This window comes from Camelus ferus, chromosome 5 (assembly GCF_009834535.1).
Source record: "Camelus ferus isolate YT-003-E chromosome 5, BCGSAC_Cfer_1.0, whole genome shotgun sequence".
Taxonomy (NCBI): Eukaryota; Metazoa; Chordata; class Mammalia; order Artiodactyla; family Camelidae; genus Camelus; species Camelus ferus.
Window position 1 is genome coordinate 54,466,830 of NC_045700.1, and position 24,556 is coordinate 54,491,385.

Consider the following 24,556-nt stretch of genomic DNA (forward strand, 5'->3'; position numbering starts at 1 on the left):
GTAAATTATTCAACTGTCACTACTTGGAGTTCTGGAAAGAGAATATGAAGCCAATAGTTCTGCTGGAAATACTTTCAAGGACAATATGATACCCAAGGAATAATAAAAGGTAAATAGGTAAATTCAGGGGCTGTAGAAACCAACAGAAAAGTAGCTGTTACATAAAGAATGTAAGAGGGAAGAAAATACTAACGTTAAACATTAGCTGAAACTGAATGCACAGTGTATAAAACTGAAAATAAATCATTTAATTTTCAAAAGCATATGTATGGTCATAAAATACAGCTGACTAGTATGCAGTCAGGAAACATTAAAAGGAACACTGAAAGGCATCTTTTATTAAGCTTATGATTCCAGGTTTCTTTGGAGTATCTAATTTGTTCTGAGTTAAAAGAAGTTCATTAATTGTTTTCATTGGTTACTGTAATATGATTTTAAAATGTCTTAAGTTTCATAAAAAAGCTAGTGTACAAAGTGAGAAAAGTTCTTTATATGTATAGTGAATACTTGTGTTTTGCTTTTCTTGTACAGAAACAGTTAATATCTGGAAATGACTCAGAAATTAAGTATAAATATAAGCAAGCAATAGAAATTGTCTTTTTGATATGAACATTTTCAAAATAATTAGCTGGTTTTCTTGGGAATCACCTGCATTTACTGAAATGAGATGCACTTGCAAATTTGCTACAATAGATCTAGGAAAGGAATCTTGCAGCCAATCTATGAATCTAAGAAAACTGCCTTGTAAAAATAAAACAATCCAATAAGCCAGAAACATAGTATTGTTAATGTATGCTTTGGGCAGAGAGTTTTCAGTTGTAAGGTTTTTTCCCCTTTCCCTGTTCCTATCTTTCTTATGTTGTAAAAGAATCAAGAAATGAAGTAGCTCAAATGCCTAGTTCTGTAGGGTGTGCTCACCATTCACTACGTTGCATTTAGGTCATTAACTTTTTAAAGGCCTGAGATAAGCCAGCCTGTATCAGTGCTGATCCATCAGATCTATTACATTCACTATTAATGCAATTTTATCCCCATCAGCATTGGTCTTGCACTGTGTCTCTTTTCACTTGTAAAGTATCATTTGCAAGTTACCTGAAACCTTTTTCATTTATTGGCCTCATGTTGGTGTCTAATTACCTTTTCCACTTCACATTGTCATGAGCTATTTGTGCCACCATTTTACTACCTCATAAGTTTCACTATTTTTTAAGCCACTTCCCTCCAGAATAAAATATATCCAAGGGAAGAACATTTTCTTCCTTGCTAATCATTTTACACAAAGATTTCTAAGCCAGTGATACTAGTTTCTTTATGGGAGCACTATGTCTACCTAGAATTTCTCGAGCTTTCTGTTTAGTTTATGACTATGGTTTTATTTATATTTCCACATATTTTTCCTGTGATTTTTCTCTTAGTTATAGACATGTGGCTACTAAGTTACTGGGCTTTTATGTGTACTTTACTAGATTTTACTTCAGTTTAATAAAAGATACTATTTCAGAATTCCAAGTGCATCATCAAAGCATTTCAATCCTGGGAAGTGGGAAGAAAAAGTATTGGTTGATTGTTTTTTCCACTCATTCCCTACAATGAATTGTATTTTGATGACTGAATGACTTGAATCAAATAAATTGTAAAATGAATATTTTTATTTTATAATTTTAAGTAGTGTAAGAATATATGGTTGATTTAATAATATTAAACAAACAGTGAAGATTTTTGTTTGATTTTATTATAGGATGGAGTGGTTCTTGTTCATTGTAATGCAGGAGTTTCCAGGGCTGCTGCCATTGTAATAGGCTTCCTGATGAATTCTGAAGAAATCTCATTTACCAGTGCTTTTTCTTTGGTGAAAAATGCAAGGCCTTCCATATGTCCAAATGCTGGCTTCCTGGAGCAGCTGCATAGGTATCAAGAGGGCAACGAAAGCACCAAGTGTGACAAAATACAGGAATTAGAAGGGACAACAGTTCATGAATTACATTCTAGCAGATGATGGACAATGGTAATTTCGGAGTTGGTCTCTTTAGCCACCTCTCCCCTCTTTTGGAGAGTAGACTAATACAAATTTCCTTTTCTCTTGGTTTTTTCAAGTGGAAATGGAGGTCAATTGATTGTCTCGAGCTAGTGTATAAATAAATATTCAATTATATCCTGTTCGCTTTGGTATAATAATATGTGATTAGGTGCTTCTTTGATTTGCTAAGGGAAAATAACAATTAATTTCTGTGGAAAGAAAAGTTTTAAATTTAAAATCAATATTAAAGCATGGAAAGATTAAATTGGTTGATTAAAACTTTTGGTATTTTTGTATTCCAGCAACTATTTCCATGAAGGAAAAAACTTGAAGTGCTACAGTGCTACTCCACTTAACTATTTCAGAGGGAGGTAAATTTCTTTGTAAAGAATTTAAGATTAAAAAGCAATACTGTAAACCTCCCCAAAGAGGTAACCAAGATCTGAAGGTTTACACAATAGTTATGTAGTGGTTACAATATTCACTAAATTTTTATGTCCTTTTATGAAAATGTACCCACATTTCATTTTGATTTTTATAATTTAATTATATTCCTTGTGTTTATTTTTTAAGTTTTTTTTATAGCTCTTCTTTCATACATTATTGTGAGCTTATGATTCTTTAATTAGGTGACCTAGTCTCTTACATTGTGTGCTTTTTATTCTGGGTCTCTAGCATTCTATTTTGGGGTCCCATGTCATAACTTTCTGATCTCCTTGGATCTGTGGGAAAATGTTTTATACTGAAAAGTCATTTTTTAATGATTTGGTGTTTTGATTAATGATTTTTTTTTTTGGAGGGGGGGAGGTAATTAGGTTTATTTATTATTTACTTATTTAATGGAGGTATTAGGGGTTGAACCCAGGACCCTGTGCATGCTAAGCACACACTCTACTATTGAGCTATACCCTCCTCCCCCTTAATGATCTGTTTTCTAGTTCAGTATTTCACTAGGGAACACGTTTTTAAGGAAAGAAGGATTATGGTTTTGTAAGAGATTTTAAATATGTTTTTAGAAAGTCTAAAATCATTTACAATTTTATTTCTGGCTAGAGGCTTTGAATGGTTTCTTTTTTTTATTAAGTCTCCATATTGGCAAGGTTGAACTCTGTACATTATGAATTTGCTTAAAGATATTCTTTGAATTATTTAGAATAAAATGTACTTAAAATTAATTATAATAATTAAGAGAGAATTTATTTAACAGCTTTCAAGTAGACTTTCATGACTTAAAAAATACCATTCTCCTCTAGATTTTATTAAGAAAGTCCTGAGCTCTTCTTAAACATACATTATAGAGAGCAAGCATTTTCTTATATGTAAGTTGGGAAGTGCACATTGAGCACATCTATGCATTTGAGAAAGCAGGCTTTCTTATGCTGTCAGGAGCAAAAAACAGAAGTGATAAAAGCAAATTATGTTTCAAGATTGCTTAATAGTCTGACAAGATTCCATCCTATGCAAAGCTATGAACTTTGCTTCTGCTGAGAAGCAGCATAAATGTAATCAACCTACGGTGAGCTGTTTGAAGCCTAACAAGGCAGACAGAATCTTCTTATATATGAGACTGATGTATAATGTCGTCATTATGGTCAATATTGCTGAGGGTTTGCTGGGTGAAACTTTTTCAGTCATATGAAAGCATTTATTTTAATACATTTGCTATTGCTATTTAGTTTTCAGCCATTAAATGTTGTGAACATGAAGCCTTAAAAAGAACTTAATCCTTACGGATAGTATATTAACTATGTCTGTAGTTTGTATGCTTAGCTGTTGCCTGTAGTGACCTGGTTATAATGCAAACACATGTCTTCTGTATCATAAGTGCTTTGAGCATCAATTTTGTTTTCTCTTAAATGATAATAGTTTGTGGTATCTAAAATAAATCAGTGAATGTAATTTAGTCTTTTAAATTAGGGGTACTATGTAAGGCAATGATTGGTCACACATTCAGCATGTTTATTGCACTTCCCATGGATATGTCACTCTGTCATATTTAGCCATTTATAAAAAGGACCTTTATCATTATGAGCCTCTAACTCACATATTGTAAATTTAAAACCCATGTGTACTAAATATAGATCTGTTTTGAGGGAGTGGAAAAAATACTTCAATGAAGCTTTGCCTCTATTTAAAAATAGATTTTCCTGCCATTTTTTAAAGGTATGAGGAAGTGCAAATTATCATTTGTTTTTAAACATTGAAAAGAAATGTAGGGCCTCTCTAGCAATCTGAAAAAGATGAGCAGAACCAAGATACTGGAACGTATGATTGATTGATAAATAAATAAATAACCTACTTATTTTGGGTTAATATCTTTAAATGTTTGCAAACTTTATGCTTTAATACATGTAGGTTTGTGATTACGTATAATTTGAATTGAAGACCCAAGAAAAAGTTAGATTTTTGGAAAATGAAGTAAATATTTTCTTGGATCCTATTGAACAAAATTTGGACTATTATACTAACTCAAAGATTTCAGAGGAAATGGAGTGTAGTATTTCAGACTGTTAATGCAGTTTTACTTTTGCATCCCTTCTTCTCTATTGAATCTTGATTGAAACATATGAATATAGATAGCACTTTGAATTTGTGTGTATGTGTAACCTAGGGAACCTACTTTGATTCTGATTGATAATTCCAGTAGTGGTGAGGAAACCTTCTGAACTGGTCAACATTATTATTAGTAACTCAAATGGTTCAAGTGTATATAGAAGGTCCCCCTCAAAGGTAATTTCTCTAAAGATTCTGGAATGTAACAAGTATAAATCAGAGTATTCTCTTATACCCTTACCCAGTGAATTAACAAATTAACAATTTTATAAACAAAACCATAATACGTTAAAAAAAAAAAACCCAAAATGCAGCACAGTTATTTGATTTTTCCAGGTGACTCTAAATAGTTGATTTTTCTGCCCAAAGGATTCTGAACATAGTTAGTCACCCTGCAGTTATTTATGAATTTAAACCAGAAAATTTTAAAGTTTTGTATTCTTAGGATACATACAATGGCATTTACAGTTAACAAATTTATGGTCTGTTTCTATTGGCATACTTAGAAAAAAACCTTATAGTTAAACTTTTCTATAAGTGAAGCTTTGACTTACTGTTTTGTATCCATATTTATAATGTACCCTTTATTGTTTCTAGGTATTGATATACTTTAATAAAAATAATAAATTTACTATTTCCCCTGTTAATATCTTTACTTCTTTGAGATTATTGGTTTTAAAAGACTTAACACTTATTTGCTGTGAAACTCTGGATCAAAAAGTCTGTTGGCAAGCCACAAAATTACATATTTTGGAATAAAAATTAAAGCCTATGGAGATTTGATGCTCCAGCCACTTCAAGAAATTAAAAGTTAAAATCAGATCTTGTAATTGGAATTACTGTGGATGAATTGGCAGTGAAAGTTCAATAGAATATCCTAGTCCTTTAATTAAGTCAAGAGAAGATGCTGAATTACTCTCAGATTAAACTGAGATTTCCTTTCTTAGTAAAGCCTTCCCTGACCACCTTATTTCAGATTGCCCCATCTCTAACACTTACATCCACCCTTCCTGTTTTATTTATGGCATAGCCCTAATTATCACCCAACCTGTATATATTTAGTTATTTTGTTGTTCTTCCCATCCAAACTTAGGCTCACCATGAGGGCAGAGATTTTTACTATTTTTTAAAATCTATATTACTGTGTACCCCATAACGGGCATTCAAAAATTGCTTGTTAGAGTTAAAGGGAGGGAGAGGGGTAGGAAGGGGAAAAAAAAAAAACTGATGCATGTTGTTGTGCCAGCTTAATGGTACCCACTGCAGATCACAGTTCATGCTCTGGCAATGAACCACGTCGTACATTTGCAGCCACGTCTGACAGTGCATGAAGGTGACGGTAGGGAGTAAGAGGTCTGAAACAGGATCCACATAGGATCCTACAAGTGTCTTTTTACATTTCTGATAGAAATGCAATTCTGATAGAATTCTGATAGAAATAATTTTGGTAGAAAATTATTCAGAAATTAAAAAGCTGATCAAACAACCAGCAAGAATATTCAGTACATAGTATTTTGCTTTCACTCAAGCTATGAAAGAATAATGGCTTACACATGCCAGTTACCAAGTTACTATCTCAGCTCCAAATTCACTCTTCATTGCATCCCAGAAAAGGAAGATGGGTAATTGAAATATTTTTCATTTGACAGCTGGTGTGCTGTTGAGCTTTGTCAGTGAAGGCGTGTGTGTGGGAGGGCCCTGTCAGGAGGAAGGAGCCATTGTACTCGGCTCTGCTGTGCTCTCTAGGCAGGCTCCTGCTGTATGGACAGCCTCCTGGCGGCCAGGCTCCTATGGCCTACGGCCTATGGTGCTTATAGCTTCCCCACTACCTGGGCCTCAGAGTCAGGCTTCTCAGCACTAGGCTCCTACAGCATCTGGCAGCCAGCAGCTTTCCTGGATAGTGGTCTTGTAGCAGAGGGCCTACAGTGAGGAACCTTCCTGTCAACAGCTTTACCTGGCATCCTAGAGGATGGATTTCCAGAAGGTTCTATCATATCTCTGCCATCCAGTAAGCCATGGCTTCTCTCTACAACAAGATCCAGATTCCAACCCTGAGAATCTTCTTCTTTGAACACACATCCCCAGGGGTGGTGGCTGCTCTTCCTATATTGTTCAGAGCGCTTCTTCCTTTCTAATCAATCCCTCATTACTCCAATCCTATTATAGTTAATGAACCTTTATATTAAACTTTCCCAGTCCAAATTATTACGTGGTTTATCTCTCCTGATGGACTCAGACTGTCTAGCCTGTAATTTACACTCAGGTATTTTAATAATTTTCCTTGTGGAGTATTTCTAACAGCAAGTCAAGCTATGTTACAATCATGCAGATTATGATCATAAAAGCTCAAGTGGCAATTAATATTGTAGGAATATTTTTTGATAGTCTAATTCTATGCTCAGTGTAAGAATATAAACACAATAACCTGATTTTATTTATGCTTCTTATCTACAGAGTGATGAATCCTTCAAAGTTTTAAAAAAAAGCACACAAATAGTGCAATTTGCTATTATTGTTCTTAGGTTTTCACCCACTCTTCCCACTTGTATATCGTTCCAGCAGGAGAGGAAATTGCTTTCATTGCTTGCACTGAGTTTCCACTCCCCTCTTTCCACAGTTGAGTTCTTCTACTAAATTTGTGAATTAACTTAATAATATTTGTAGTTACTGCTAATGCAACTTTGTGAACTCTGAGGGGTAAATGAAAACAGCTATGTTTTATGTCTCACCCCAAGAGATTCGTTTCTATATACCTTGTACAAAAGCAAACACATGCTTTTCTGAAATAAGAGCCTAAGCTCTGAAGTCAGGTGGTCTTAATTTAAGTTTCTACTCCACTGCTTATTTGGGCAGATTAACTTCTCTAGGCCTCTTCATAGAGTTGTTCTAAAGATGAAATGAGATAATGTAAGCTAATCTTTTAGCCCTGTGCTTGGCACATAGTTCTCAACAAGTGTTAGTTACTATTATGGTAGTAAAAGTATAGTAGTCACTGAGGTGGGTGAAGCTGGCAGCCTCATCTGATAAACTGACTCCCTTAGAAATGACTGAAAAGATAGATCAATATAAACGTTCAAGAGCACAGGAAAACAAGAAACAATGTCATCAATGGGGTAGAAATTTTGAGAGATTTCTGAAAGATATGTATGTGGGATTAGAGGTGAAAGGAACCACAGCTCAAATCCTGTATAATTAGGACTACTATTATGATGGAGTCAGTCCAGAATTGCTCTAAGTTCGGAGACTACAGGGAAGGAGTATGGTGGTGAGGGCTGGGTATGGAGGGTGGGGGCTGAGACAGGCATTTGGCCAGCTCCTCCTCACTCACGTGTGCTGAAGAATTAGCAGTAGAGGCCTTCGGGCACTGGTTAAAACAGGGATGTGGGTGCTTTGGCTAGGGAGGCAGATAACTACTGAGGAATGAGGCGCATTCTCCCCACCCCCACCACTAAAAAGACAAGCTCTGCAGATGCCTCTAACGGCAGCTAGTGTCATTCAAATAGTATGGCTTTTATGCAACAGGAGACAAATAGACCAGGGGCACAGAACAGAGTACACACTAGACTTAATTTATGTGAACATGCTTCTTTTGTTCTGGCTTCTGACAGCTGCACTGGGGCAACTCAAAGTTTTATGCTTTCTCAGGGGTCTCATCACATTACTGACAGTCTTATATTACACTTGCAATTAACTATAACTCCTGCTTCTATTCCCCACATCTCCAGTTGTACTCATTTTTTTCTTCCCCCCAACCTAAATAGAATTTTAAATATGAGGGGAAAGATGCCATACTCAAAAAGGAATTAAAGAGAATTTAATAAAAGGCCTATTTACAAAGGTGTGGACAGAGTTAGGGAATATTCAAGATAGGGAAGGAAGCCTTTAGGTCTTGCAACTGAAGAAAGCCACCACAACCTGTAGGATGGAGAGAGGTTACCAGAACACTGGAGAGCTGTAGCCATGGAGAAGGACTGCTGGATAAGAGCAGCAAACTTAGGCAGAGGCACACAGCCACTGCCTGACAGGGAGGGAGCCCTGGAAATACTCACCTGGACTTCTCTTTCATCCCATCTTCCAGTTTCTTTCCTGTGACTTTAATTGGACAAACTCAACTGGAAGTGAGGAAGCCAGTGCAGCCCAGGATGATACAGTCCTTAGATATAGATCTCGCTGGGGTGCAAAGCATGATAGAAAATGATGAAGAGTAACTTTATAGGAACCAGGAGAAAATATCTAGCACACCACACATTAAAAAATCATGTTGGATCCTTATTTCATCACCCACCATATTTATAGTTATTCTCAGTTTTATAAAATCTATGGCTTTTGTAAGAATGCCATGTACATCTTTATTCGAGTTATCGACAACAGGATTGAACTGCCTAGGACAGAGAAACTCTACATATTATTAAATATCATCAGAAACAGCTCTCACAGTTCAATTCTCCTTTCCTTATGGTAAGTTAATCAGCCAAACAGTTTAATCCATTTCCTAAGAAAATTATTTCATATGGTTTATAAGGCTAGTGTGATTTTTTTCACATGCCTAACTTTTCCTTACCCAGCAGCCTAGAGATTCAATCAGTGAGTTTTTATTTATCTGCCATTTCACAAACTGAAGCTCTCTCTCTGTTTCTGGTGTATCCCTTTCATAAATGCTCACAAACAAAAAGTTCCATACCTTTTCCGCAGGGGTGGCATACCGCTTGTTATGCATAATTTACAGCATTCTCCTTTTCCCCTTTATAATACAATCTGATATAATAATTGCCTATCTTCAGTTTTATGGCACTCTCACAGCATGTCTTAAATATGACTGATGTTGCTTTGGGGATATCATTAGCGTTTTTCTCATTATTGCTTTAACATATAAAAAGAACATTCTTCATATTTAGGGCTCCCCTGCAGATTCTGTGTTTTCATGCAACAAATATTTATTGATCAGCTACTAATGTCAGACACCATTTAGGTGCTGGGGCTACAATAGCAAGGAAAACAAGGGTCAAAAATCCCTGCCCTCATGGTGCTTGCATTCAAAGTAATACCACTATGTGATAACTAGACGTATCTACATCAATCGCTCAGCCTTCTGATGGTGAGATTTTTTCCTGTGTTAAAATGTCTAAACCACGGAGCCCTTTCTGATCTGAGGTAAGGTGGGTAAATGACCAAGAGTCATCACCTGCAAGGGCAAGGTTTTCTAAAAGATCTTCCAACACAACTGCTCCTGGTCCTACGAAGTCAATAGCAGCCTTAAGAAGAAATACAAAAATTCCTCCTCCCTAGCGTCTACCTACAATGAGAACATTAATTAAAAAGAAATACCAAAGTTAAAAGAAAGCGATTTCCTAGTAATCACTAGGGAAAAAAATTGTCTATAGACACCAATTGTGTATTTTTTCTGTTGTGAAGATCCCTAAAAATCATAGTTTTAAAAACTTGTTTCCCCATTGTATAGTCCATTTTTTTTCATTTTGATCAAGCTGAGTGTGTGTGAATATATGTGTGTATCTCTCTCTCTATATATATATATACATATATCTGTACACAAAAATATATAGAGATATTCCTTTATAAGCAGTGAATATGTTTTATAAGTGATTTTCAGAAGACTTTTATACTTTAAAAATATTAATCAAGCCTGATATTTGAGGAAACAAGAATTAATATTCTTTTCTGTTCTGTTCAGGTATGGAGTCTTTAGGTGAGAGTATCTGTATAGGTAAACCGTTAACTGTCCTCACAAAAAAGTTGAAAGAATTAGCAATTGAATGTTTATAAACTTTTTTGTTTCTTGATTGAAAGATGTTTCAATTATCATTACAATAGGATTAAGCTGCAATTATTGAAGAAATTATAATGATAGTACTTAGCTTTATAGTATGCACTCGAAAAAAACTGAAGTAGATCTCCATATGATCAGTAGCTGAGGAATGAAATTTTTTCAGTGTATAGTCCATATCCTTAAAATAGGTTAAGCACTTATTTGGATCTCAAGAAGCCTTTTTTCCCCCCAGTAAGTAGTAATATATTCTACAATTCTCATTAATTTCAGACAAAAGAAGCATTCATTAAACCTATACTTAAGAAGTAAATTTCCTTTTCAGTAGAGCTAAGAAATTGGGAAATCACTAGAATTAAATTCTGTGGTGGTTCCCCATTCAGCAAGGATGGACGCTGTGGACCTTGTTCACAGAAATAATACAATGAACTGACTAAATGCCACAAGTGTATGGTTCCTTAACATTGTGACATTTTATTTACTATGTACAAAAAGAAAGTAGGAAAGCAAGTACGGAAATTAAGATAATATTCACGTATAGAAGAATATGGTGAAGATGCAACATTTCTCAAGATTGTAGTTTAACAAGAAACATAAAAATGTAAAATCGTACCATACAACATTACTCACTCAAGATAATCCAAGTTATAAAAATCTCATTTTACCAGAAAAAAGATAGTTAGGACTAAAAATAGGTCTTCATTTTATAATACATATAATAAGCACTTCTAATAGAATTAATGTGCAAAATTATTTTAAACATCTTGAAAACATGCAACATTGTGTCAAATAAGTTATCAGATAATTACATTTTATTCAATGTTTATTTAGAGCTTCTCATTAATTTGTTTATTCATTTATTTTTCAACATAGATTTATTGAAAAGTGATAGAAATACAGAATAGAAAAAGTTATGGTCCTGTCATCTAGTAGGGCTGAAAGGAAAACTTACAAAACAAGTATCTTACAGCAAATAAGTTGCAGAAATATGTTTTGTATCTTTTGAAATGAAAGGATGATTGAGGGATGGCTGGACTGGAGCCAGTTTCATGGTGGAAGAGAGCTGCTACTTGTAAGCACAGGAATTTGTAAATTGTGGAGGAAAGCAAAGAGATGCGAGGTAGGGGATTGCTGTGAGCAAGGAATACAGTGTGAAGAGACTATTTTAGAAGCCAAGGTTCTCAGCCACCCTCAGTGAAGGTAGGGTGACAATGTATATTCCTTCAAGGGGTGCCTATTGAAGTCACTGAAAGATGCTCCTAACCTCCTGTTTCAGTCCATTTAGGCTGTTAAAACAGAATGCCATAAACAACAGAAATTTATCTCTTGCAGTTCTGGAGGCTGGGAAGTCCAAGATCAGGGCAACAGCAGATTTGGGTTCTGGTGAGAGCCTGCTTCCTGGCTTACAGAGAGCAGTCTTGTTGCTACATCCTCACATGGCCAAAGTGGGTGGGGAGCTCTCAGGGTCTCTTTTGTAAGGACACTGATCTCATTCATGAGGACTCCATCCTCATGACCTAACCACTTCCCAAAGGTCCCAACCCTAATACCATCACACTGGGGGTTAGAATTTCCAACACATGGATTTTGGGGGACACAAATATTCAGTCTACAGCACCTTTCACCCCAAGAGATTCTCATTTCCTCTTCCTTTGCTGCCTGGGTGAGAATGTATGTAGTGCAATGGGGGAACACTATTGGTTGCCATATGATGCACACGAGAAGCTTGTGGAGTTGAAGAAAAGGAGGCTGCTGTAGGGAATAGGAAGTCAGTGAGGGTTTTGAACACCTGAGTAATATGCACAGAGATGGGAGCACTAGTAGTGCGTTAGATTTGGTGGGAGAGACTGAAGGCAGGGAGAGTTGACTACACAAATGAACTTACTTACAAAACAGAAACAGACATAGAAAACAAACTTATAGTTTCTGGGGGTGGGGGGGTAAATTGGGAGTTCAGGATTTGCAGCTGCTAACTACCATATAGAAAATAGATAAACAGCAAGGTCCTACTGTACAGCACAGGTAACTATATTCAATAGCTTGTAATGGTCTATAATGAAAAAGAATATGAAAAGGAATATATATCTATAACTGAATCACTATGCTGTACACCAGAAATTGACACATTGTAAACTAACTAAACTTTAATTAAAAAAATAAGAAAAAAATGTTGACTACAGTTGTGTAGGCATTGAGGAGAGAGAAAGAATAGGACTTGGTATCTGAATGTTTGATGGAAGGAAAGGTGGAAGCCAGAAAAAACAGTGGGCCGAGCACTGTACTAAGCATAATCACCTTTCAAAGTAGGTATTGTTTCTACCTTACACAAAATAAAATCTACAGAGATTTAATAGAAATCAAACTGATACAGGAAAAGTGGAAAAGCTGGGCTTTGAATTCAGGTTTGTTTCACTTTAAATTCTGCTCTAACATACTGTGATTTTAATTCTGGATTTCTAAGAGACTAATAGAAAAAAGGACAACTGGAATGGGGCTGGTTTTAGGGGTAAGATGAATTTGTTTTTGAGGTTTGATGTGCTGGTAGATTGTTCATCAAGCATCTGGAGAAGTATAATTTGGCTTTAGAGAGAGGTGGGGCATACAACACTGGAAATTTTTTTGCATAGATGTGACAACTGATGAGGACTCCAAGAGACCATAAAGAACTGAAGAAGAGAGAGAGGACAAAGGCTTGACTAATAATATGTCAAGGTTAGGATGAAGTAGGATCAGGTATGGAAAAACCAGAAAACGAATAGAAAATTATGAGGTGAAATAGTAAGTGTAGAATCACCCAAAACAAGGAAAATACTGTATAGAGGAAAAGATTGTCAAAGCCGCTGAATACTGCAGATGTCAAGGAGACAGGCCTAATCAGGCCAGTAGGAGAAAAATAGTTGGGGTCGGTAGTTTCAGAAGAGGATTTACACAGGATCCAGTGTGTAATGAACTGGACAAGATGGTGAAGTTAGGGAAACAGATCATCTACTAAAGTCTGTAGATCCTTCTTTTGAGGCCTTGAGAAAAAGAGAAGAAATGCGAGAGAAATGAGTGCATGGAAGCTAGAAGAAAGAGCAAGGTCTAGGGAAGGTTTCTGATAGGGAAAACTGGACATCTTTATAATTTGGTTACAAAAGAGCCAATTGAAAGACTAGAAAATTGAAATGCAAGTGAAGAAAGGAAAATGACTTTCTTTCTTAAAGAAAAAAAGATTTTTAATTTGAAGAATTCTAAAATTAGCAAATAATGTCTATAATCAACCACTAAAAATTATGTAAAGTAAATTTAAGACCCTTCCTAAGCCCTCTCATTTACAAACCCCCTCCAATTTCACCTTCCCTGTTAGTAGTTACAGAAATATTTTCTAGATTTTTCCTTTATTTAAATAAGCATCTCTCTCTTTGCATCTGTACCTAAATGTACATTTTCTGTGAAATTAAAATGATGCTATACATGTTTTCCAATTGCTTCTTTCAGTCTATCAGTCATGGAGATTTTTCTAGGTCATTACACACACTCACATATCAAATCCATCTTATTCTTTTTAACAGGTGCATAATGTTCATTTGTTTGGTTATATCATAATTTATATAGAAATGCCATCATTGATGAAACTTTCTTGGTACCTTATTTCTAGAAAGGGAATGCTAGGTGCCATTGGCAGAATGAGGCATCCAGAGATATACACACTCTAATCTCTGGAATCTATGAATGTTACTTTGCAGATGTGATTATCAACTTAATCACCACAACTCAAAATTGAAATAGGAAGATTATCTGAGTAGGCCCTAAATGAAATTACAAATGTCCTTGTATGAGGGAAGCAGAGGAAGATTTTAGTATAGAAGAAAAAGGCACGTGATGACAGAAGCAGAGAGAAGCAGTGTCAGATAGAGGATGTTATGCCACTGGCTTTGAAGTAGGACAGGGCCAAAAGCTAATTAATACAGTTAGCTTCCAGAAGTTAGAAAAGGCAAGGAAACAGATTCTCCCCAGGAACCTCCAGAAGAAACCAGTTGTGCTGACACCTTGATTTTAGTCCTAGAATACTCACTTCCAATTTCCGGCCTCCAGAGCTGTAAAAGATAAAATAGTGTTGGTTTAAGCTGCCAATTTTGTAGCAGTTCAGTATGACTTCATCTGAACTTGATTATATCTGCAAAGAAAGACCCTATTTCCAAAAAGGTCACATTCCTATGCACTGGAGGTTAGGACTTTAATTATCTGTTTTGGGGAACACAGCTCAACTGGTAACACTTGTTTAAAAAAAGTCAATTCATCTGTAAGTGGTTATAAATTTCGATTTCTGGGAACTTGTCATTTAATGCTGGAATTTCTTCACACAGATTAAAAAATTTTGGCTGGATTTGGGATTTTAGGAAATCCCAAAGGAACAGGGAGGCTGGGTGGTTGTTCTGAGGATGAGTTTGGTATGGACAAGAGAGCATCTCATAAATTATACATGTAGCTTTTATAAAATTAGTAACTGAGCAATACTAAACAACATATATAGAATGTGTGTGAGAGATTTGATTACGCTCTAAAGAAAAGCAGCAAAGCGGGGAGGAGGATGACAGCCGGGAGGGGGTAAGGAGGAACACACAGGCTTCTGCAAGTGTGGTGAGTTCACGAGTGTTTATTATTTGCCTCTTTATTTAATGCCTTTTGTACGCATTAATGTATAACAAAACAGCAAGCATGAGTTACGCTTTAATGTAAAATTTGTGCCTATATAACACAAAATTTAAAAAAAAATGGCACAGAGATGGTAGAAAATATGTTCTGAGAATGGAGATTCATGCACTAAGCTCAGAAATCAGTGTTGGAAAGTGGCACCATCTGTTTCTGCAAGCCAACTTTTCCAGGCGGTATTTGGAAAAGTTGACGGAATACAGAGCACTGGGTAAACTCACGCTAATTATGAAACCGTGAGTAAAATAACTTGTGCTCTTATAAAACTCAAGCATCAACAAATCAGGAGCAAAAGCATTCCCAGAACCACTGTTTCCTTGCTGTTTGATCCCATTACAAGCGAAATCCTCGGAGAAGGCGAGTCTGCGCGAAGACTTTCGCCCGGTTCCAAAATGGCGGCTCCGGCGCCCACAACTTACGTATAGCGCATGTCCGGAAGCTACGCAACCCCATAAGGTAGCGCGCCACTACCCGTGGGGAGAATTTCCGCCATTTTTGAAAATCGGGAAGGTCCGGGGCTAAGTGTTGTGCTGCTGCGATGGCAGCCTTTGCCGTGGAACCCCAGGCCCCCACGCTGGGTGAGTGAAAGACTGCTTTTCCTCGCTAGCTCTGCGATGCACACCGTAAGCTTGGAAGCGGGCACGTTTGAAAGGCAGTAGTCATGGGCTTTCGCCTGCTAATTTTAACCTCAGAGGGGGAGTCCTGGCTGGCCCCAGGCTCTTAGTCCGCTGCCTACTCGAGCCTTCGCCACCCTGTAGCTACCAAGGCGACTCCGGGAAGCTGCGGACCCCGAGGAGGGCGAGGAAGCGGCCGTCTTGTGGTGACTGAACCGTTTTGTACCCCCCACACGCTAGAGCCAGACCTACCTTTACCTGTGACTCCGCCAGCGCGCGAGACGCGGTACTGGGTTTTTCCCGGTCCGGGGAAGCGCTGGTGGGAAGGAGCTCACCTGTGAAACACGTGGGTGGGCGGTGCCCTGGAGTGTGGTTACTGTCCGCCACTGTTTGGACATCTAGGTTTCTAGTTCTTGTTTGATTATTACTTCCCTCTCCCGGGCTTTGCAGAAGAATCTGTTTTTACTGGAAGTTTGAATCGTGCGACATTAATTAACCAGGTGATGGTAGCCATTGAGATATTAGCTTTAATAGGAAGCCGGGAGTTCACTCGATTTGCTTCGCCTTTATCTTGGGAAAGTGACTCAGTATTGTAGGAGGTCTTTTCCTCTAATCGGTCACGTAATTTTCTTTTATTTTTTTAAAAAAATTCGTTGACAGTGTTTAATGGAGAGCGTTCCTTAAATGTGTTGTCGTTGAAAAAAATCTATAAAGTTAACAGGATGTCTTTTTTTGTCTGCTGAGTTTTGGGATTTGTGAGAACTGTCAAAAATTTCAGAAGAGAAAATAAACCGTCTTAGAGAAGTATTTGAGAATTCGATTACAACTTTCAGTTTGGAAAGGAAAGCAAGCATGATATGTATCTGTAGGATGAGTTTTATTAGAGTTGAAGGATATATAATGCCATGTTTTGTGCAAAATAAGTTTCTTTTAAGAGTAGTGTAACTTGAACTGTTTTAGTTTAGTTATAAAATGCATACCATCAATGCAGATACTCTGCTACGTTTAGACTTATGTACAGATGTTGGTCTAGGTTTTAATGTTATCTATGTTTTGTATTATTTTAGAGAGCAGAAAGCTATTGAATTCCAATTCTAAAGTTTTCTACTAAACAAAAATACTTTGGAGTGTATATTTCTTGGGGTTACAAATATGAATCATCCTCTGGTCAGAAATCTGACATTAACTGATACTAATTGTTCATGTCCACATATGGCAGATATTACAGGCGAGGAATAAATATTTCCCAGCACCTAATGGTATATTAAAACTAAGGGTTACTTCAACAAACAGTGCTACAGTACTAGTTGAGTTAGACACAGTACTTAACGTTTTAGGAATAGAGACTGTAAAATGCAATTTAAGACTTGGAGGATCCATTGGTCTAGCTCTCTGACTGAAATTAGCTCGAGGGTTGAGTGGTTAGTGACAGTTCAATTAAGAGCCCTTTGTGCCCTCTTCACTCTGGTGCTTTCTACTGTGTCACACTGTGTATCCAGATGTGTCAGAAATTTTCTTGATTTAATTGTTACTACAGTTGCCATGTATGTATTTTTTTCTTTTGGGGCTGGGAGAGTGAAGGTAGTTGGTATCAAAAACTTTGTAATACATTTATTACTATGGGTTTCTAAATATATGTTCAGAATATGCTTTTGTTTAGACTTTTGGTTTGATTTTAGTGTTATGTTCTTTGGAAATATGTAATAATACTGTGGTAACATCGTAACTAGCACTTTGAAGTAATTACAATGCAATATAACTCTTCAGACCTTATTTCAGTATGTGGTATAAGGTATTATATATACCTTATGTCAGTATTTCTGAATTTAATTTCCTTTTTCTTTTTTTATATGTTTGCATTGTTAATATTTAGGTCTACCATAATGAGAAATAAGAGGAAGAATAAATAATTGACAGCATTTGAATAGCAAGAAACATTTTTGAGGCTGTGTAGAAGTTAAGGAATAGTTAATAAAGATCATATAAATAATATACCAAATGTTTGACCTTTCTAAGTGCCATGAATCGTATAGTTGAAAAAGTTATATTTTCATAAGCAGAAATTGCAAATTCTGCATGTTCACACCAGTCCCTCAGTTTTGGCTATTTTAAGAGACTACTAGAATAATAATCACTAGTATTTGGTGAGTGCTTACTGTATACTTGGTTCCTGAGTTAAGTGCTTTACTTGCTGTAATTCTGATTAAAGCTTTGTGGATGGGTGCTACGGTTATGTACATTTGCTGAGAGATTTGAACCCAGGTCTCTGACTCTAGAGCCCATATTTTTCTTACTGTGCAATTTTGTTCTGAAATTAGAGTAAGTTACAGTTTCCTTCTATTCATAGTTGGAATAAGAATAATATCTATCCTATACATTGTGAGGATTAATTTTGAATTGATGATTATGAAGTATCAGTTCTATTTTTAAATGGATTTACTATTACAGAGAGTTTTATTGGTTATTTCTAACTTTAATATGAATAAATGATTTTAAAAAATGATCCAAAACATCACCTTTCCAGATTTTTTCAGTATGTTTCTAGTTGGGATGCTAATCATCACTGTTATTTCATATGTGCTGTAATGTGTGCATGATTATACTTTTATTACAGAAATGACTTAACAATTTTTGTGTATAGGGAAAGAAAAATGGGACATAATAACATACTAAACCTACCGTGTTTGAATTGCTAAGACGTTGTATAACTAGTGCACCCTGTCCTTGTTTTCGGTTGTTACATAGTAGAAGCTCACCCAGAAATGGAAAGAAGTTATTCTGTATGTTAGGTTTTTTTGTTTTTTTTTTTAAGATAATAAATTAAAATTTAAAAATTTAAAAATAAGTGTTAATTCTTCAGTCTATGAAATAATGTGAACAAAACGGCTGTCAAAGGCTAATTTATTACTAGATTGTTACATCTTTTTGTTAGATATTGTTACATTAAAGTCCTTTCTTTGTATTATTTTGTTTTCTGATTCATCTAGGATCTGAACCAATGATGTTGGGTTCACCCACGTCTCCAAAGCCAGGGGTTAATGCCCAGTTCTTACCTGGATTTTTAATGGGGGATTTGCCAGCTCCAGTGACTCCACAACCTAGATCAATTAGTGGCCCCTCAGTAGGAGTAATGGAAATGAGGTCACCTTTACTTGCGGGTAGGTAAATTGCCGAAAGTAGTTTTATAGTACTAACAATACATGTACTAAAACTTTAAAAAGGGTGATGGTGCAACATTCACCCTCATCAACACATTTATTTTAAAAAATTAAGCAATGCCTCAGTTTTTTATTTTAAGATTATTGGAATAGAGGTGTAAGCAGTATGTTACTTTAATTGCAAGAATCACTCTCTAAAATATGCATATCACATTTCATTCAATCTAAGATGCCATTGATTATAAAACTCACCATTATTTTAAGTACCACTAAGAAAGCAGAACACTAAATATGTTAAATTGACATTTTTGTATATACCCGTATTTCAGAGATGTTAAGTGTGTGTGTGCATGTGGATGTGGGGAGAGGAATGTAGTTGTTAAACTTCAGCTGAATTCAATGTAAATAATTCATCTCAAATATATTAATAGCAAATATTTGGTCAAAAGAAGTATAATTTGAAAATTTGTATATATGACTTCTACTTTTACAGTGTGGTTAGTGAAACGACTTACTCCATAAACTATGATTTGTAACTGTCAGCACAAAATATTGGTATCTAAATGAAACATGTATCTTTTACAGGACTTTTTTCAGAAACAAATATTTTAAAAGATAACTTGGAAGTTTTGATTATAAGGAGTGAGTGAGCTACAAAAATGGTTGAAATCTAAATGTGACCTATTATCCTTGTAATATGTTTAAATGGAAGTTCTTATTTTAATTGTCCCTAAGGTATTATTTAGGTTAAAGTGGTTTATTATCCATTTTTTTTCTTAGCATTGATTAGAGAGAATTAACATAAGTTATATTTGAAGTAATTCACTTGAGAACATTATTCTGGACAGATTTTTGTTTTTTATATATTGCAAATGTATTATTTTATTACTGTAGCTACCGTATATTGAGTATTTGTGAGCCAGGCTGTATGCTAAGCATTTTATATGCTATTTTCATTCTTTATCAATCTTAAAGTTGGTAGGTGGTAGTATCCCTGTTTCTCAAAGGAGGAAGCGGAGGCTAACTGCAGTACAGAACTTGCTGAAGCTCACTGGGTACAAAGTGACAGCAGAAGTTAAAGCCCAGGTCAGGCTTGTACTAAAGCCTGTGCTCTAATCTCAACAGCTTATGCTGCACTGCCTAGGCTCAGACATTAGTCTTCCAGAGGGCCGGATCTTCATTACTTGGCATTGCTGATTCTCTTTCTGTCCCCTCAAATTGATCCTTTTCCTGTATGTTTATTAGAGATTTAAATATATTTTTACTGTGAGAAACACAAATGAGAATCTGACAGTCAGATTCCACATTAGAAGATTATTATATTTACTCTTGTATACAGACTGGAGCTGTTTAATACCTACTTTTAAGTGAGAAATATGATCAAGGTTTGTATTGAAATGTTAAGCATTTTGTAGGGAAAACACAAGTTATGTGTTTACTAAAAACTAAAATTTATATTTACTATTTATTAAAAGTACAGTCTATGGATCACCAACGTTGGCACCACTGGGAGCTTGTTAGAAACTTACAATCTCAGGCTCCATCCCACACAGTCGAATCAGAACCTGAATTTTAACAAGATCTCCAGATGACTTTGAGAAGCAGGTTTGAGAAGCACTAAAGAGCTTAAGTCATTATTTTAATAATGCTAATTTAAACGATCTTACCAGAAGAATGGAGGATTTCTTTGTTTTCTCACCTGACTATATTTTTTTGTACATTGTTAGGTGGGTCACCACCACAGCCAGTTGTACCAGCTCATAAAGATAAAAGTGGAGCTCCACCGGTTAGAAGTATATATGATGACATTTCCAGCCCAGGACTGGGGTCAACACCTTTAACTTCAAGAAGACAGGTGATAATGTGGTCAATTTTAAATTTAAGTTTATTTTCCCATTTCATATTATGTTTGTACTCACGGTTCTAAATTACATGGTCTCCACATATTAGTACACTTTAAATGCGGTTTTCTATGTAACATACATTGCTTTCATATACAGTGACATTAAAGTCGTTTCCTTTCTAAAAAAAAAAAAAAAGAAGACAGGTGATATACATACCCTCATTCATGATCCATAGTTAATAATTTCATCATTTTGTGTGGCTATACAGTGAGGTCAGTAATTTGAAATGTTTCCCTGAGGTCTATTTTAGTGTAACTCTTTGCATAGAATAAGCATTAAGGACTGTTATTACAGAATCTACTTAAATTGTGTTTATCATGAAATATACTTAAAAATATAATAGAACTCAGATAATTTTCTCATATAGGTAATTCTGTGTTTTTTAAAGGTGTGCTTATTCACCTGTTCCATCCTACTTAATAAACATGTAGAAATGATTATCATTTGTCATTCATTGTTTAAAAATTCTATATTTATACACAATTTTGTGAAAGAAGAAACAAAGATTCAGGGTTTTATCTAGATCTAGGGCACCTTGTAATGATTTGAGATCTTTATTTTAGGAATGGTTTTAATAATATAAGACCAATATCATTTTAGAGCTATGTTCACTGTTTATTTATTTTACTAAAAACGTTGCCTTCTGCATATTTATGAGCTAATGGTTTAGTATGTTCTTGGTGTTGGTGCTCTGATGGTGTTACTTTCAGTCATAGATTGTGCAAGGTAGAGATTCTGTTCTCATGGGCCTGATAGCTACAAAAAAGTGTCAGATACTTAGGAACTACCTACAGTGCACACACGCTCATCTTGTAACTTCACGTGTATTACCTCATTTAATCCTCACAATGAATCTGTGAGGTATCTCTTAGGGGCTTTATTTTATCATTTATTACTAAGGAAACTGACACTGAAAGCCTGAGTAATTGGTAAAGGGTAAGGTAGCTAGTCTAGCAGAGCCAGGCTTTAAACCTGGACAATCTTGAATCTAGAGCTGATGTTTGTAAGAGCTATGTTGTGCTAGTACTACTATGATTACTCTTGATTGTCATTTCAAGGGTAGTATGGATTTTTCTTTTAAGTAGGAAGTTTAATAGCTTTTATAGTCACAAGTTTTCTCTCCTTTTACTATTATGCTTAATAGGACAGATAAGCAAAGTGTATCAGCTAAACGGATAAGTTCTTTGTATAAAGATTTTTCTGTTGTTTGATTTGGAGAAATATTTCATGGCCTTTCCATAAATCAAATAATTGTTGGCAAGTTTAAGAAAAGTAGAAAAATCTTTCAGTAAGTTTTGATTATAGACTTAATGTATCTGGTATACTATGCCTACTAGTCAAGCAAAGCAAAATTAATTCGTTGTATTACTTTCTCTTTCTAACATTTTACAGCTGCTCTGTTGCTTACTATAGTAGCTTCTAGCCAAGTATGGCTCTTGACACTTGAAATGTAGCTGGTCCAATAGTTGATTGAGATATACGTGCTGCAAAATAAAAATCACTTGTGTGACATATGTTAAATTTTGACAGTGGTGTTATAAACTTACTAAGTCCAGCATTTTCTTGACTGGAGTATTTTTCTAAACGTTGATGGATAAATCTGATGTTTAGTTTGTATGAGAACCACTGTCTTATAATTTTATGGCAGTTTTCATTACTCTTCTGATAATACATTGAAAAGAAAGGTAGTTTATAGTTATTGCTATGTTCAAAATGTTTAAAAATCTTATGGATCATAATTTGTAGAGAAAGTTGAAAGCTGGTAAGAATATTACTAGATTAAAACTCAAATTAGTTTTGTCCACTGAACAGCGGTCAATCTCTAATCAGAAGAGAAGTTGGCATTAAGAATTGAACAGTGCATTTTGTATCTCTCTTGACATTCTCTCAACATTTGTTTCTGGTTTTTGGATAATGGCCAGATTTTAGATTTTTGTAGTTTAATCAGAATCTGTTTTTGAAAAAAAGCTCTCTCTATATATTTACTTCTAAAGAAAGAGTCAGTTTCTTGTTCTTGATTGGATATTGTTGTTTTTGTTTATAGAAAGACTTTTAACTACTATAAGCTTTAATTCTCGTAGGTTTAAAGGAACTAGGATTGATAGTTTTCCTGCTTGGTGACTTTCTACTAGTAGAGGCAGAAATAAGTTGTCTTTGATTGTGTAGACTGATTTCAGTCTAGTATTTCATGGTTTTTAAATGTCAATTTAAAAATAAAATTTTGACATCTTTCAATTTTTCTGTGTGAACTTGATGATTCTGAAGAATCAAGATTATCTCTGATACTTCAGATATTGTATCTTAGGAACTAAAAACAGCAGTGTTACTTTCGCCTAAAAATAGTATCTTTTTACCTAACACAACTTTTTTTATGTTAAACATATAATATGCTAACAAGTTTGGCTTATTGTATATATTAACTTAAAAAACACTTGAGAGTACTCTTCAGTTGTGAGCTAATAAGAGGGATTTCCAGTACCTGGTAGTCATTTAATTGTTGAATGAGGTCTTTCAACACTTACTGTATTTATGTTATGGTTAGAACTTTGTATTTTTACCTTAGCTCTTCTGTTTTCATGTAGGCAAACATTTCAGTAATGCAGAGTCCTCTTGTTGGAGTTATGACAACTACTCCTGGAACAGGTAAGCAATGCTTTTCAACACCAATGACTCTACTTTTTGAGTGAAGTTAATATAAGACTTTTGTTGGTAATTTCCAAAATTTTGTCTTTTACATTTCAAACTTGGAGACTTTCTCAAGTGTGAGTAACTTCCTTGAGGAAGGAATTATGTATATATTGATTCTTTTCTGAACTTATAGATAAGATGTGATATTCTACTGAAAAATACTCAGAATTTAAAAAATTATGTATTTACTAATGTCTCCCGAGTAACTAAAAACTGTAATAAAAAAAGTTCTTGCAATTGGTAAGAAGAGGAATACAGAGACTGAATAGTAACGGTGTTTTGAGTGGTATCAATGCATAGCTACAAATTAAATGTCATTGACTACAATCACTGATTATATCTCTTTTTTCTTTTAAGATTAGTGGTATTTTTATCATGATCAGCATCATAAGCACAACTCTTGTAACATATTCATATATTTATGATCAGATGTTCATTCAGCAAATATTTCAGCACATAAGCATGTACCCGGTCCTGGGAAACCGAACAAAATAGATAATCTTTGTTTTTATGGAGCTTACATTTATTTACAGAATTTACATTTATAAGTAAAACAAAGGTTATTAGAAGATAATGCATTTTATAGAGGAAAATTAAATAGCAAAGGGAAGTAGGGGTAAGGGCTTATATTAACTAAGGTAGTGTGTTAATTTTGCTGCCATAACATATTATTTCCACAAACTTAAAAGTGGCTTAAACAATTCAGATGTATTATTTTACAGTTCTGGGGGTGAGAAATCTGAAATGGGTCTCAGTGGGCTAAAATCAAGACATCGGTAGGCTGTGTTAACTTATGAGGCTCTAGGAGAATCTTTTCTTGCCTTTTCCATCTTCTAGAGGCTGCCCACATTTCTTTGCTTATGGTTCCCTTCCTCCATCTTTAAAGCCAGCAGCATTGCATCTCTCTGACCATTCTTCTGTAGTCAAGTCTCCCTCTCTCTCTTAAGGATCCTTGTGAATGCTTTGAGCCCTCCTGGATAATCCAGGGTAATCTCCCTATCCTGAGTTCTACTGGTTAGCAATATTAACATCTGCTACCTTATTCTCCTCTGCCATGTAATGTAACATACTCCCAGGTTCCGGGGAGAAGAACATGGACATCTTTTGTGGGAGAGGGGTGGATTATTCTTACTACAGATAGTTATGGG

The 24,556-nt window shown here is 35.3% G+C and overlaps 2 protein-coding genes and 1 long non-coding RNA gene across 4 annotated transcripts in view; 2 read left to right on the forward strand and 1 right to left on the reverse strand.

The window, feature by feature from the left end:
• The window catches only part of DUSP19 (dual specificity phosphatase 19), a 20,225-nt gene extending 15,018 nt beyond the window's left edge, over positions 1 to 5,207 (forward strand). The window contains exons 4-5 of one of the 2 annotated variants that reach the window (XM_032479878.1): positions 1,739 to 1,904; positions 2,320 to 5,207. In XM_032479878.1, the coding sequence (XP_032335769.1) occupies positions 1,739 to 1,904; positions 2,320 to 2,348 (195 nt within the window). In that variant the 3' untranslated portion in view covers positions 2,349 to 5,207. Of the gene's footprint in view, positions 1 to 1,738 lie in introns of both variants that reach the window. The other variant, XM_006189143.3, reaches the window with a different exon arrangement.
• LOC116663697 lies at positions 474 to 16,136 on the reverse strand. The gene is made up of 3 exons (XR_004319978.1): positions 15,911 to 16,136; positions 8,620 to 8,740; positions 474 to 1,900 (listed from the first exon to the last, which is right to left on the reverse strand). It is a non-coding gene; the product is annotated as an uncharacterized LOC116663697 (long non-coding RNA).
• Positions 15,478 to 24,556, forward strand: part of NUP35 (nucleoporin 35) — a 25,561-nt gene continuing 16,482 nt past the window's right edge. Inside the window, exons 1-4 of the mRNA XM_006189141.2 lie at positions 15,478 to 15,622; positions 18,646 to 18,816; positions 20,544 to 20,671; positions 23,303 to 23,363. Coding sequence (XP_006189203.1) covers positions 15,583 to 15,622; positions 18,646 to 18,816; positions 20,544 to 20,671; positions 23,303 to 23,363 — 400 coding nt within the window. The 5' untranslated portion in view covers positions 15,478 to 15,582. The remainder of the gene's footprint in view (positions 15,623 to 18,645; positions 18,817 to 20,543; positions 20,672 to 23,302; positions 23,364 to 24,556) is intronic.